Genomic DNA, 15,765 nt, shown 5'->3' with positions numbered 1-15,765 from the left:
AGATCTCAGGACACTACAATCAATCACCCACACAGGGCCAGAAGCCGGAGCACAGGCACCCTCTCACATGACGTCCCTCTCTCCATGTCTTGCGTCTCAGGCTTCCTTCCCACTACTGAGGGTGGCGTCTGGAGGCATCGCTAAGCCACCCCAGTGGCACTCAATTGAAGAACGTTTAGCCTTCATCTACAGCAACTATTTCGGTGATACTGAAAATGCCGGGCTATAGATACAAGGGATGAGGAGGGGAAGGGGAAAAACCTCCTCCTTTCTGCCAATCGAAGAGTCAAAACTCATTTACCCAAATCACTACTTAATCCATTTGAAAACAATAAACAAACATAACCCGAGTGGTGGTTCAGCTTCCACAAACACATCGAGCTGACTGAAGGGTGGGTTTTAATTCTGGAGGCAAACTCGTGCCCCCGTGAACTCCAGTTACCCGAAAAGGCATTCGCATGCAAAGAAACACGCACACCTTTAAACCAACTTTGTGATTTTTATTGATGGGCGACAACTTTATACTCCTAGATATCACTAAACTGTGTACAATTAGGGACGCAGCATCAGAGAAGAGCAGACAGCAGAATTAAACAGAGCAGACTGAAGGAGAGATCTTCATTATTTGCCCAGTTTTCATTATGTGTACACAGAAGCATGAATGCGATTTGAAATCTTTTAATGGCAATAAAGTTACAATCACCCATCTATGTAGACTAACATTTTAACTCCAAATATTTGATCTGCAATGTGTATGTAAGCAGTTTCTCTCCACACAATTATTAAAATTTTTCCTGTTAGGAACCAGCAACTTATTTTTTATGTTTATTTTTCTTTTGAAGTAAGAACTAGTTCTTCTTTGATAACTGGCTCATTTTTATCATTTATCAAAAACTAAAGGGTAGGGAAGAAAAGTGTGATGGATTAAAAAATTTCTTTTTTAAGGAAAGATAAAATTCATTTTCACAAATTTACAAGTGTTGTTGCTGGTGCAGGATTTATTCTACTAAGCAATGAGACTGGGGATCAAATCCGCTTTCTTATCTCAGGAATCAGCATTATTTCAGAAATATGGGTTTTTGTGGATTTTCTAAAATCAAGCGACAGTCTGTTTCAACCAAGTGATTTTGATTTGGAAGTTAGAGTCAACAGAAACTATGTTGTGCACGAACCCCAAGGCATCTCCTTTTCATTCTAGCCCACTTTTGCAAAGGGAGACAGAGTTTCTCTCTAAAGAGCCACTAAAGAGAGGCGGGAAGTGAGCGTGAGGTGGCGTCCTACGAGGCGGGCACTGGGCGCACACACAGCGCACAGAGGGTTTAGAGCAGGTCCACTCGGCGGTAATACAGGAGGTAGGCTGTGCGTTCAGCAGTTGGTTTCACCACCTGGTACTGGCTGATCACCTTGACTGTCTGGTCATCGATGCGCAGCCAGCCATTCAGACCGATCTGGAAGACGTCTGTAGTGTAATGGCCGCCCGTCGCACTGTTGCCGTGATGGTAGACCACTGCAAGAGAGCCCAGCAGGCGGCAGAGTGAGAACAGCACTGCACACACATCACCACAGGTCTCTGCCGACTTCCCTCCAGGGATGCATCTTATGTGTGAAGCCCCTCTCCAAAGCAGGTGGGACAGAGAGACGTCATCACACAAACCGATGCTATTTCAATTCAAACATGCAAGCAATCCATCAGAAAAACTTTTCTGTAACTGCAAGGTAAGGGTAAGTCAGAGAGATACACATGTGTGCATGCACACGTATTAACGACATATTTAAAATGTCCCACACCTCACAAAGACACTCCTACACAGCCATCAGCTGTACAGACTTAGAGACCTGGTTCATGCCCTTGGATCCGGCTGATCTAATTCTAGACTGTCCTGAAGAGATTATCTGAATCTTGGACAGAGATTATGATGTCATTTATAACAGTGAAAAAATGGAAAACCTTAATGGCCACTAGAAGAAATGACTGAGGAGTAAATTATATTAAAATAACATGATTTATTTTTTCATGGAATAGATTCAGAATGGTGATGCAGGAATATACTGGTGGTATATTAAATGAGAAAACAAGGTCCTTAGGCCTTCCGTGGCCCATTTATCCCAACGACATGAGACACAATCGCCCTGTGCGGGCCCACACGGCAGGAGGGACACTGGGACTGCTAATCACGGTCGCTTGGGCGTGGAGCTGTGGCGGGGCACTGCGGAGATAGTGCTGGTAGATACGCATTTACCTTTAAAAAATGTTTCCATTTTTCTATAATAATGTTTTAGCAGAACACACACACACAACTTGCTATTTACTTTAAAAAAAGATCCTATAACCAAGAAGCCTTAGTCAAAGGCCTAAAAAAAAATCCGTTAGATGATGTCATGAAAACATTAAAAGACAGCCACATCCTCCACTTCTATGGAGCAGAGGGGCTGAGGTCTGCCTGGCCAGCAGCAGACATCAGCCTGGGGAAGGCAGCAGTCCGGTGGCATTTCAGGAGGAATGACAGGGAAGCCTGCTAAGCTGCGTCCACCATCAGTGGCACAAAAGAACAGGAACCAGGAGAGGTGTAAGACTTCGCTGCTAGGAAATTTCAGCACTAAAACAAGGTCAAACATCACCAGGTCCTAGTTGCAGCTGTCACGTGGAGGGGCTAAATGACGGCAGGAGGCCTGAGTCCTCTCTGGGGCAGGGACCTTGGCTGGCTAGAGGACAGTGCTTACGACTGAGGCCACCAGTCAGACTCCTGGGCTCTGCACAAAGAAATCCTCTGTGCAGGGACCCCGGAAGACACGGAATAGCACAGGGATAGCAAGACTGTGGGGCCTATACAGTGGAAAGCCAGCGACACAGTCAATCCAAGGGCACAGCTTCATCCCGTACTGCACAAGTCACAGCCATCCTGTGAAAGGGCAGGAAGCACTCATGACAGCAGCATGTCCCCCAGATCCCAAGTTCACTTTGAGACTTCCGTCCTGGATCTTCACCTCACAGACCTAACTGACTGGGCTAAGAGTTTTGTTTCAAAGCAACTGTCAGTAGAATTTGCAGGACTTGGGGGTTTTACTAATTTGTCTTTCCCACAAGACATCTCCATTCTAAAATTTCAAGGGGGGACTGCATGTCACCATTCTAGTTTCGTAAGCAGCAGCCCAGATAACTAGCCTGGGCTAAGCCACGTGTCATTCACACCTGACAGGAGCGCTGAGAACCGGCTGAGAAGTTCGTGTGCGAGATTGCTTCTCCTGGGCGTCACCATCATAGCAGTTCTTAAAAAGTGTTCCTCTGCTCATTCTACAGGTAATTCTAACCAGTCCAGTGACCTCATTTCCAAGATCAGAATATGCTTCCAGCCTGGCCAATAATAGGGCAAAACCCCGTCTTTATTCAAAATACAAAAATTGGCTGGATGTGGTGTAATCCGGCTACTGGGGAGGCTGAGGCACGAGAATCACTTGAATCCGGGAGGCGGAGGTTACAGTGAATGGAGATTGTGCCACTGCATTCCAGCCTGGGCAACGGAGTGAAACTGCATCTCAAAAAAGAATGGGTTGGGGTTGAGAATTCAGGATGGCAGGGGAGAGCAACCCAGGCCCAGGTCCTCAGGTCCTGGGGTCCTGGGGCATGGCAGGTTGCAGAGTTGGGGAGCGGGGTGTGTGTGCTCACACTGGGGCCCTGACCAGGAGATGAGCAATCCCCAGCCCCTGCCCCTGCCCAGTGATGTTCCCCACAAGAGCCCCCAGGGGAAGAGGTGCAGGGAGAAGGCAGAGAAACTGCTGGCCACCCACTGGGACCTGGGTGCCAGACTCGAGGGAGACAGGCTGGATACTGGCTGGCTACAGAGTCTGAGGACTCAGACTTTCCATTCCAGGCAGCGGACGGACAGGGCTGGAGACACCCAGGAGCGCGTGGTGCCCATGGCCATCCTGTCTGAGGCCCAGCAAGTTGAGAAGGAATTGTGATCGGGGGAGAAAAGGAAAGAGAGTCAAAAGGAAGAGTGAATAGTGAGAGAAAGAGAGAGAAGCCTGGCCCCTTCTAGTGTGGCCCTGAGCCTCACCCACTGGGCCCTCACCCCTGCGGCCCTCACCCCTGGCCCCTCACCCCTGGGGCCCTCACCCACTGGGCCCTCACCCCTGGCCCCGACCCCAGGCCCCTTACCCCTGGGGCCCTCACCCATGGGCCCCTCACCCCCTGGGGCCCTCACCCCTGGGCCCCTCACCCCTGGGGCCCTCACTCCTGGGCCCTCACCCATGGGCCCCTCACCCCCTGGGGCCCTCACCCCTGGGGCCCTCACTCCTGGGGCCCTCACCCCCGGCCCCCACCCCTAGCCCCCACCCCTGGGGCCCTCACTCCTGGGGCCCTCACCCCTGGCCAAACTTCCTAAAACACTGGGTGTGAGCTGAGGCAGAAAGGAGCTTGAAGCCCTGCTCTGCCACTGCAGGCCAGAGTGGTGAGTTTTTTCCTTGAGTTCTGGTTGATTCTTTTATAAAATGGGGATCCAACCTTCCATCTTCGAGGACACATGTAAGGAATAAAAGAATGGTATCTTGGGAAGAGGTTCCACACATGTGTGAAGGTCAATAAATGGCAGCGTTATGTTACGATACAAACAGCTCACCAAAGGCCACACCAGAGGAGGAAAGACACAGAAGCCAGAAACATGTAATCAAAACAGCCTGGGAAGCCAACAGAAGTGCTGCAAACAGCAACGATCCAAAGAGGCAAAGACTCAGAGGCATAAAAAACGAGGCTATAAAAGAGAGAGGAGGATAGAAGGGAAGACAGAATGGAAAGGGAAGGTGTGGAAGAAAAACTGATACTGCAGGGAGCCTAAGCCAGGAGACAGAAGAGGTCTCAAAGCCCACCCATGAGGGAACAGGGGGTGCCATTCGCCCTCTTGGGAGATTTCTCATGAGCGACTGGGGGGCCTGGCCGCCGAGGGGCTTGTGTAATTGGGCCCACCCTCTCAAGCGGCCCTAACAATATCTATGGAGGAGGACGCAGGGATCACTGGCTGGGGGCGCGCTCGCCTAACCTGGCCGGGAGACCAGGTGTCGTGGAAACTCCACAGCACTGCCACCCACAGGCGCCACAAGCGCAGCAGGGAGAGGTCACATTCTCAAACAGCCAGCCTGGGAGCCTGAAACTCCCTCCTCTGACTCAAAGACAGAAATGTTCACTTTGAGCAAGGTCTTCTGCTATCTCTCCTCAGGGCCAAGATGATAATCCGTCATCTACGCAGAGTTTCAGGTAAAACTCTCACACGACTCCCTGACTCACAAGGCCACAGGATACCTAAGTAGAGCATCTGGTCGCTATGCTAAGTTGTGTTTCAGCAAAATTGTGCCCACATATAATCCCTTTCATCGGTGTTTTATTGAAGAAGTAATGTTGTACAAATTTACTCACCTGCAAAGAGCCGATAGGTTCTGTGGCATTTAAAATTCTTATTTTTAACCCCTGGAGAAAGCAGTTCTGGAAAACAAAATATCAATGGCTTGAAGCACTTTTAGAAAGGCTGGTAACAGCAGCAAAAAATGGCTAACGACATTCTCCCCAGCAAGGAAACTGCCTGTCAGACCAGGAACAAAACAACACTTCATCCCTTTAGTTGCATAAAAATTGACTCATGAGGAAGATGAGCCATGTGATGTAGCAGGACACAAAATGCGCAGCCAGCCTCTGAAGAAACAGGAGCAATGGTCGAGGCTGTGATGCTCCTGCGGGAGGCCCCTTAAAAGCAGGTGCTCCACAAAATGGAAAAGAAAAACGCTGCTGACTTAAAAACAAAACAGTTATGAAACATCCAATAATTAAAATATTTTACATGAGTCAGATCATAAAACTTCAATTATAGGCTGGGCACGGTGGCTTACGCCTGTAATCCCAGCACTTTGGGAGGCTGAGGCGGGCAGATCACGAGGTCAGGAGATCGAGGCCATCCTGGCTAACAGAGTAAAACCCCATCTCTACTAAAAATACAAAAAAAATTAGCCAGGCATGGTGGCGCGTGGCTGTTGTCTCAGCTACTCAGGAGGCTGAGGCAGGAGAATCACCTGAACATGGGAGGCGGACACTGCAGCGAGCTGAGATCACGCCACTGCACTCCAGTCTGGGTGACAGAGCAAGACTCCGTCTTGAAGAAAAACAAAAAACAAACAAAAAAACTTCAATTAAAGAACAGCAACACGATTTCTCCAAATAGGAACCAGTCTAACAGCTACTACGAGGTGCGAACTCCCTGCTCTTACTGCATGCAGAAGTACCACTTACATGGACACAAGAGTCCATCGATGGTGCGCTGTTCGAGGCAGCCATCAGTGGTTCCTTCTCTACTGCCTACCCAATGACCTAAGTGAGATCCTCTTGTCCCCATTTCTGTAATTTTTTTTTTTTTTTGAGATGGAATCTTGCTCTGCTGCCCAGGCTGGAGTGCAGTGGCATGATCTCAGTTCACTGCAACCTCTGCTTCCCGGGTTAAAGCGATTTTCCTGCCTCAGCCTCCCAAGTAGCTGGGATTACAGGCGCCCGCCACCATGCCAGGGTAATTTTTGTGTTTCTAGAAGAGACAGGGTTTCACCACATTGGTCAGGCTGGTCTTGAACTCCTGACCTCAGGTGATCCGCCTGCCTCAGCCTCCCAAAGTGCTGAGATTACAGGCGTGAGCCACTGCGCCCAGCACCCATTTATGTCATACTTTGATAACGTATTAGAGGCAGCAGCTGATATAAAAATACAGCAAGCAAGAAAAGATATAAAAGTAAAATCACTGTAGAAAAATATCCAAGTCAGCTCAGACAGCTGATCTGGAGGCGAGTGAAGATGCAGGAGCAGAGGTCGAGGATGCCTTCTTTGACTCAGCCAGCATTCTAGGTTTCCAGATGGACAGAATAAAATGGGGAGGAGGATCTGTTACATGATTCTCACTGGCATCTTTCTTCCTCTTGCTGGTCCTCAAATGGGATTAAAAAGCAATCCGCTGATGAGTGATAAAGCAGCTGGAAGTGTGAGAGGAGCAATGGACACTAAACCCAGCACAGCAGCCAAGTCCGTCAGCAGGGAGCACAGCTCTTGTGTAGAGGCCTGGGAGAGACAGTGTCTGAGTCTTCAAGGGAAGGTATAGGGCTCCCCTAGGGTAGAGAGGAAGCCGGCTAGAAACCAGCCATGCCCACAGTTCCTGGATCATCTACATGGAAGGAGGTGTGAGGTGGGGTTGCTGTGCCGGGGGAGGAAGGGGAAGAGGGCTTCTCGGTTCAGGCTTGTTCCTCTACAAGACCCAGGAGGGAGGTCCAGTGTCCTCTTTTCTGCTTCCCAGATACCTCGATATTCTGAGAATCCTCTCTAGCTAATCACAGTCCCAATCAAGCCTCAGTGTTGTACTATACATTTTCACAAACTCTGAAGCTTTCAAGAAAAGTCTTCTTGAAGCTGTGCTTTTACCAAGATGCCTTTAACCCGGGGCTCTTTAAAACTGCTTCCAAAAAGTGCTGAGCCCATGACCTGACAGAGACTTGAGGCTGGTAAGTGCCACATGTCCTACTTGTGCGCCACCACAACTAGAGGTTAGAAGGGACTCTCACCGCCTATGAGAAATCATTCTTACTTCACTAAAAAGCCACCTAACCGGGCTAGTCAACACAGCTGTTAACACTCAGTGTAAGGCAAATTATGCACCATTCATCCCTGAAATGTTCACAGAAAAGTGATGTTCTTTTTGATAGACAAAAGCTCCTATTTTTCTAATCTAGTAAGATTATAAAGTTTAGTTATTTTTGCCTCTGTTTTTAACAGGCCATTTTCATGAGAATTTTAGTATTAAGGTCTATTACAAGTTAAGAAACTTAAAACAAGTCCAAGTCCAGCAAGAGAATGTCCTCACTCTTGGCATCATAAAGAAATGCTACAGGGTTGAGCTACTGATTTGCAGGACTGTATCACCACGAACACTCCCGACCTCATGTGTGCATTACCTTTACTAATTTCCAAGTCCACAGGATATTCAATATTTTTGATAAGCTTCTGGCACCCACCAGTCTTCTCATAAACGAATCGTTTCAGGTGTAGCACGAGGACAGGAGGGAGTTTTTCCAGAGTCACTCTTCGACTTATCTCAACCTAAGACACAAAGCACACCAGGACACACCGTCCCTGTCTTACTTGCAACAGCTGACAACACATCCACCTTCTGCTCAAAGATGTCCTCTGAGGGCTGAGGCCTGAGAGTTCTCTGGCAGGGCTTCATGGCTTTTCCTGCCTCGCAGAAGCTCTGAGACTACCAATGCTCCTCTTAAGAAAATGCACATGGCCAGGTGCAGTGGCTCACGCCTATTAATCCCAGCACTTTGGGAGGCTGAGACACGCAGATCACCTGAGGTCAGGAGTTCGAGACCAGCCTGGTCAACATGGTGAAACCCTGTCTCTACTAAAAATACAAAATTAGCCAGGCGTGGTGGTGGGCGCCTGTAACCCCAGCTACTTGGGTAGCAGAGGCAAGAGAATCGCTTGAGAAGTGGAGGTTGCAGTGAGCTGAGTTCGCGCCACTGTACTCCAGCCTGGGCAACACCATGAGACCTTGTCTCAGAGAAAAAGAAAAAAGAAAAAAGAAAAGGAAGAGAAATGCACACATTCCTGTAAGCACAACTGCAGAGAGTCTCTTGGGTCCCTGAAGTCCAGCTGTAAACTCTTAAGAACTTTACTCTGTGGCATTACCAACGAATTAGCATAAGAATTAAAAAGCTAACTTAGTACCACCTTATTTATGTACTGACTCCTCCACCTTTTGTTTTGGGAGGGAGTTCTCACGCTATCACCCAGGCTGGAGTGCAGTGGTGCAATCTCGGCTCACTGCAATCTCCGTCTCCCGAGTTCAAGCGATTCTCCTGCCTCAGCCTCCTGAGCAGCTAGGATTATAGGCTTCCACCACTACATCTGGCTAATTTTTGTATTTTTAGTAAAGAAGGGGCTTCACCATGTTGTCAAGGCTGGTCTTGAACTCCTGACTTCAGGTGATCCACACACCTCAGCCTCCCAAAGTGCTGAGATTACAGGCCTGAGCCACCACGCTCGGCCTAGTATTGACCCATTTTAAAATAACTCTGATAGTACTGATAAAACTGCTACCAGTATGTTTTTTCAACTAGATGGGTTTTGTATTTGTTTTTGTTTTTGTTTTTTGAGACAGGATTTCACTCTGGTTGCCCATGCTAGAGTGCAGTGGCATGATGACCACTCACTGCAGCCTTGACTTCCTGGGCTCAGGTGATTCTCCCACCTCAGCCTCCCGAGTGGCTGGGACTACAGCCATGAGCCCAGCTGGTCTTGAACTCCTGGACTTAAGCAATCTGCTCGCCTCAGTCTCCCAAAGTGCTGGGATTCCAGGCCAATCAGATGTTTTAAATAACCTTTAAAGCTATTTATTCTAATAATGAGTTTTATTAATTTAATCTGTTCCTGAAGTACTTTCACAGGTCTAATGAATGTTGCTTTTAAATAAAAGTTATTAAGATGTTATTAAGATGCATCTTTACAAATAACACTTAATCCCTTTATCTATCATTCTCTGTACTTACAAACTTTTTGATGCTTCCCATATTCATTTGGATAATACTTTTTTTTTTGAGATGGAGTCTCACTCTGTCACCCAGGTTGGAGTGCAGTGGTGTGATCTCAGCTCACTGCAACCTCCATCTCCCAGGCTCAAGTGATTCTCCTGCCTCAGCCTCCTGAGTAGCTGGGACTACAGGTGCACACCACCATGCCCAGTTACTTTTTGTATTTTTAGTAGAGATGGGGTTTCAACATGTTGGCCAGGATGGTCTCGATCTCTTGACTTCGTGATCTGCCTGCCTCAGCCTCCCAAAGTGCTGGGATTACAGGCGTGAGCCACTGCGTCTGGCCTGGAGAATACTTTTTGTGTGAGTAATTTAAAAATAACAATACAAAAGATAGCAGCATATATAACACAATTAAAAAACTGTCAGAGAACTAGATTCACATCTAGTTGAAAGCATTTTCAAGGGTATTAGGCAAGCTCATAAGTCATCACTGGTTGGGTTTATTAACCTTCCAGACCCTTCCATGCCTGTCTTCCCACCTAGACTAAGGTCATAGGAGCAAAAACCACCTCGCACAGCTCCACATTCCCATGCATCTTTATGTTCTAGTGTCTCCACAGCCAACAAGCACTTCTGAGTGAATGAAGGGTGTGAACACAGCTCAACAGTTATAAGCAGAGATGGGGACTGTAAGACCTAGTCTCCTCACTTGTGAATTAAGAGAGCAGGGCTGAATTATCTCTAGGATGCTTTTCAGTGCTTACTGATCTGTGATTTTCACGTTAACACTCTCAGTTGATTCACTAAATGGTTAATCCAAAATTATTAAATGTGTATTTTGGGTTTCCAGACAAACTGAGGCTTAATTTCTAATCACTCAACAAAGGCAGACATTTTCTATACAGCAAATACTTCATATAATCCTATTTTCCCCAAAACCTTCACATGTTCCCACAGAAAAACACTTCTAATCTAAAACATAATAAAGTTGGTATTTTAAAAACTTAAAAAAAAATCACATTCAAGAAAATACATAATGTGCTCCTTACAGATACTTCCATACAGGCTGTCCAAAACCTTCCTCGAACATCTGTTGTTCAGAGTGGTCCTGATCTCATCTGATGACACACTACAACAACCGTGCAGCCGGAACAGCTAGCAGCATTCTTTTTTTATCTTCAGGAGTCCACCAAAATGCCAGCTTTCCTTTATTTTTATTTATTTTTAAGTTTTAGAGACAAGGTTTCACTATCGCACAGGCTGGACTGCAGTGGTGCGATCATAGCTCACCGTAGCCTCAAACTGCGGGGCTCAGGCAATCCTCCTGCCTCAGCCTCCTAAAGTGCTAGGACTATGGGCATGAGCCACCACACCTGGCCCACCGTCTTTCTTGAAGCCTTTCTTCAAACCTGCTATTTAGGACAAACCATTCTTTCTTCACTACCATCTAACAACAGGCTGACAACTGCCTATGCCTCAATCCCTGCCCTCACACCACCACCCCTACCAGCCCACCCCAGCAAAGTCAAACTGTAATTGCAGCAGAAGCAAAAGAGAAAAACAGACACATTACAAAAGGGTCTTCCCTAGGTAGCCCACAGAAAGGCTGACCACCTCCCCAACAGCGTGGGTGGCCAAAGACTCCCATAGTTGGCTCAAGAAACAGCGTAAGCAGAGTGGAACAGCAGCCAGGGCCAGGGAGCCATCTCTGGAGTTGCAGCTGCCACAGAAGAGAGCCTAGCCGACAGTCATCCAGACTCAATGCACAACTGAACCACCCAACCAACCTCCCCAACACAAATACCACTTTTTCCCTCTCTCTCTTCCACGAGGTCCACCGCCAGACTCTTCTTAGCTCATTCACTGAAGTCAACTACCAAATTTCTGCCTCGGGCTCCTACTGCTTCTATTTTTTAAACAAAATCGCCCATGCGATGCAAGTCTGCAAATACGGCAGAAGATTAAGCATAACTTCTACAGGTCTCCCCCAGAGCCTGGGTGGACCAGTCCACAGCAGGACACCCCTGAGGTGCTAAGGGTCCCGATGTCCTACTTTGCTCTTTTTGACTCAGAGCACGCAAGATAAGCCAAGGATAGATCCATCCCATTCATACAATGTGATGACAAGTCTTCTACGCTGAGGCATCTTATTTTACCTTGTAGCTGCCATCCACTGCTCATTATTCAAATATCGCTTTGCAGGAATGCTATGGATTGTCCATAATTATCAGCCTGCATTCATCTCCCCAGCGCATTTTTATGAATTCACTGCCACAACCTAAGATACATAACAGAGAAGACACTCTCTGCGGCAGAGTAGAAAACAGTCATAAGCCGGCACATCTGGATAGCCAGGAACTAATCAGCTCTCACAGGGCAGAATGTTATCTGTCTCGCCTGACTGAGTTGACAAGGACTCTACCAAGCTATGATCTGATAGTCTTAAACTCATGAAGACTGAAAGACTCAGGATCTTATCTTTTCCAGATCAAATAAAAGTAACAAGCATCAGAACAATGACTATATTATTTTTACAATGACCTGGAAGATCTACAATCAAATGCAAAACAGATGTGTTTGGAATCTCTTTGACATCCTAACTAATCTAATGAAAGTTGTACCCTACGGTATCATGAACATAAATAAGCTACTTGGCCTCTGTCAGAGGTAGTATTGATGTTGTGATATGATTAGACTGTCAGAAAATTAAATGTAGCTCAAGATAAACAATCCAAAAGGAGATCATTACCTTGTGTAATATGATTTAGAGCTAAAAGAGGCCCTTGGGATCATGTTTCAACCATTTCATTGTAAAAGCATAAAAACTTTCAGTACAAAATGGTTAAGCAACTGATTTGAGAGGTGAAACTCAGATCCATTTCCCCTCATTCCTAATGCTGTGTTCTTTCCACCAAACCAGAGCACCTCAGTAGAAAGGTTCAAAATCAAGTGTGAACATACCTCTTGTTTGGTTTTTGTGGTATAACCTTGGACAGATTCTCTTGCCACCAAGCTCTCCAGGGCATCCTGGACTGTGCGTATCTTGTCAGACTGTATATCCAACTGCAACGTGAAAAATGGCTGTAAAGTGGCAGATTCTTTTGAACTCTGCTGGTAAACCACAGACCTAAGAATTGAAAGCAAAAACAAAAAAATTAAGAGACCACTCCTTGCCACTTTCCCTTAAGATTAACCAAGAGGAATAAACACTGAAAATAAGATTATTCAGTATCACTTTCAAAAGACCACAGAGAAAAGCCAAAAATATACTGAATTTAAAAATAATTCTGCTGAATAGCACCTCCTTAGTATTTCTAACAACTAAATCTACCAGTTGATAAATGTTCCCAGCGCCAGTGCTCTGGAAGAAAACATATTTCATTTTCCAAATTCTTTCACCTCCTCTCCACACTGTTATTTACTGCACCAGTTCACAAACGCAGCTACCCTGCCATGGCCTCAAAATGCCGATGCTTTCCATTTTCTCCAAGTATCATAGCCTGTTCTAATAAAACAGAGGAAATCCCAAGGTAAACAGAGGATTTTTAATGGCATTTTCCTCCTATAAAAATGTCTTACAAAAAGAAGAAGGGGAGTAGGGTGTGTAGAATAAAAAACAAGTCAACATTCCAGGAAAAAAGGCTGCCACCCTTCCAAGAAGGGTGCCAATTTGACCTGTTTTCTTAGCTGGTTTTTCACTTCATTTTTTTTTTCTTTTTCTAAGTTTTTCTGAGTAAAAATTGTGTGTTCGGCCCATCTCTCATTTAGCCTCAGCAAGGGAACATGCCAGGGGTTCAACAAGGGCTTCTATTTCTGCAGTCTCAGTGACCTAGTTTCTAAACGGAATAAAATGGGTGTGGACAGGTACTCAGGCTTTCCAGAACAGATGTGGTGAAGAGCTCGCTAAAAGCTTTTCTGTCCAGGGTTTAATTAGGCATCTCCATGCTCCTTTACAGTATGAAGACTTCAGTGACAACAGTTCCCCTGGTTCCAGAGAGGGATACAGTAGTGGGGAAAGCTCTCATGAGAGCTGGTAGAGAAATCAACAAGAAGCCCTCTTGACTCAGTGGTCCTGTGTTTTAGCAAAGGTGGCACCGGGGAAAAAAGGTCTTCCTGGGGAAACTGAATAACATCTGAAGAGGCTGTTTTAGAAGAAAATCTTTCAATTGGTGTGAATAAAGAATCATGCTTCATAATGGCTGAAAAGAAGTTCCTATGTTGTAAGAATTCTTTATCTTTGCTTTACTGTTTTTCAAAAAGAAACATCAACAACCAATTTCAACACAGAGAACCCTCAGAGGATATAGCTAGCAGCCATGACAGAGCCATTCGATCTGAGCCAGCAAGTCCTCCAAAGTGGACGCTGGTATTTTCCACTGGTTACTCTTAGACAAATTTGGGATCTTTGAGTATGCTGACCCTCTGCGGCCTTGAAATTCTGATACCCGACCTCTGCACGAAAACCATGTTCCTGATGCCTCCATTTGAGCTGTCCCTTCATCCTTCTCTCCCATCCCGAGGGGGTGTTCCCACAATCCTAAACCAGGCTGCTGGGCTGAAGGAGCAAAAGGCACAGCCGCCCCTCACTGCTGCACACTAACCTGGACCTTGGTGCCTCCCTGCCAACACCACATGTCCCAAGGAACCACAGGCAGTGGTCGGGGCTAGGCGTTTCCCAGGCGACAACTGACCACACAGCTGCCGTGGACACCCCACAGAGCACCAGAATAGAAAGGGGCCGGTGGAATGGAGCTCACGGCGCAGAACACAGAAGTGACTTGTCCAAGGTCACATGGCTGCTCAACTGGCTTCCAAATCCAGCTCCACGGAGGACCAGAACCCAGCTTCTGAGGGAGTCAGTGCAGGTTTCTGAGGTTCTTATTATTCACCTGTTGAAAGTTGCTGATTCAATCTCAGAACTGAGAGACTGAATCAAGTCTTGATGCCTTAAAAGGGGTGGTATTTCTACCAGGTACACAGCATTTGGGACAGCAAGACTAAGAGTGTCACTGAAATGCCAGCCTGGGGGTTATGCTGCGAGGCCTCAGAAAGGAAATCAGACTGCAATGAGGCCCTTTCAGTACTTTCGATGGATAAACCTGCTTGGAGATGGTACAGGTTTTGCTGAATTCCACATCACAGTGGTACTGAAAAGCTCTCAGGTAAATAAAGAAAAACCTTTCCCAAGGACTTTGTGAATGGGCAAAAAGCTGGTTAAGGGAACTGGCACACAGCCAGGTGCCGGGGCCTCCAGCCCAGTCACGTGTCCGTCCGTGTAAAAAAGACCTCCCTTCAGACTCCCTTCACTCTCTAGCTCACCCGGTTCCAATCAGTTCACAACAGCCAAAAAGGGAAACAACTGTCTGTGGATGGGCCAATGGATAAAGAAACTGGTGTATATATATACAAGGGAATACTATTCAGCTGTAAAAAAGACCCTGCCACTTGCCGCAACACAAATGAACCTGGGGAATGTTATACTAAGTTAAATAAACCAGACACAGAAAGAAAAATATTGCATGGTCTCACTTATACATGGAATCTTTTAAAAAAAAAAAAAAAAAAAAAGACAAAACTACAGAGATAGGGAAAACAGTGGTTCCTAGGGGTGGGGAGTGGGAATGGGAGATGTAGGTCGAAGGACACCACGTGGTAGCGACACAGGTGAACAGGCCTAGAGATCTGATGTGGAACATCGGACAAGAGCTCCTCATAGTGCACCGTATTTGGGACTTTTGTGAAATGGGTAAACAGCTGCTCCTGCCATGTGCACACACACACAAGGGTAACTGTGATGGGGAATATGTTTATCTGCTTCACTCTAGCAACTATTTTACTATCTCTATTTCGTAATATCTTGTGTATACTTTAAATATACACAATTTATTAACATAAATAAATGAAATTCCTCCAGATACATTAATTTCTGCTCTTACCAAAACACATGGTTTGACTAGCTGGGTTTTTTTTTTTTGACACAGTCTCGCTTTGTCACCCAGGCTGGAGTGCAGTGGTGTAATCTTGACTCACTGCAACCTCTGCCTACTGGAGACAGTTTTAATGTTGCAAGTTTTAAATGTTGATGAAGTCTAATAAATATATATATATTTTTTTCTCTTATGGTTATTACTTTTTTATGACCTAACTTATGAAACCTTTGCCTACCCCCAAGTCATGATGATATTCTCCTATATCTTTATTTTTTTCTTGAGA

At 46.2% G+C, this 15,765-nt stretch overlaps 1 protein-coding gene across 2 annotated transcripts in view; it reads right to left on the bottom strand.

Moving 5' to 3' along the window:
- Positions 1 to 479: 479 nt before the first annotated feature.
- Positions 480 to 15,765, bottom strand: part of USP10 (ubiquitin specific peptidase 10) — an 80,485-nt gene continuing 65,199 nt past the window's right edge. For both annotated transcript variants that reach the window (XM_025369642.1, XM_025369643.1), the window contains 4 exons: positions 12,514 to 12,679; positions 7,969 to 8,113; positions 5,408 to 5,473; positions 480 to 1,507 (listed from right to left, as the gene is read on the bottom strand). In XM_025369642.1, coding sequence (XP_025225427.1) covers positions 1,320 to 1,507; positions 5,408 to 5,473; positions 7,969 to 8,113; positions 12,514 to 12,679 — 565 coding nt within the window. In that variant the 3' untranslated portion in view covers positions 480 to 1,319. The remainder of the gene's footprint in view (positions 1,508 to 5,407; positions 5,474 to 7,968; positions 8,114 to 12,513; positions 12,680 to 15,765) is intronic.

The sequence above is a fragment of the Theropithecus gelada genome, chromosome 20, assembly GCF_003255815.1.
Source record: "Theropithecus gelada isolate Dixy chromosome 20, Tgel_1.0, whole genome shotgun sequence".
Lineage (NCBI taxonomy): Eukaryota > Metazoa > Chordata > Mammalia > Primates > Cercopithecidae > Theropithecus > Theropithecus gelada.
This window is presented reverse-complemented; position numbering and strand designations above follow the sequence as displayed.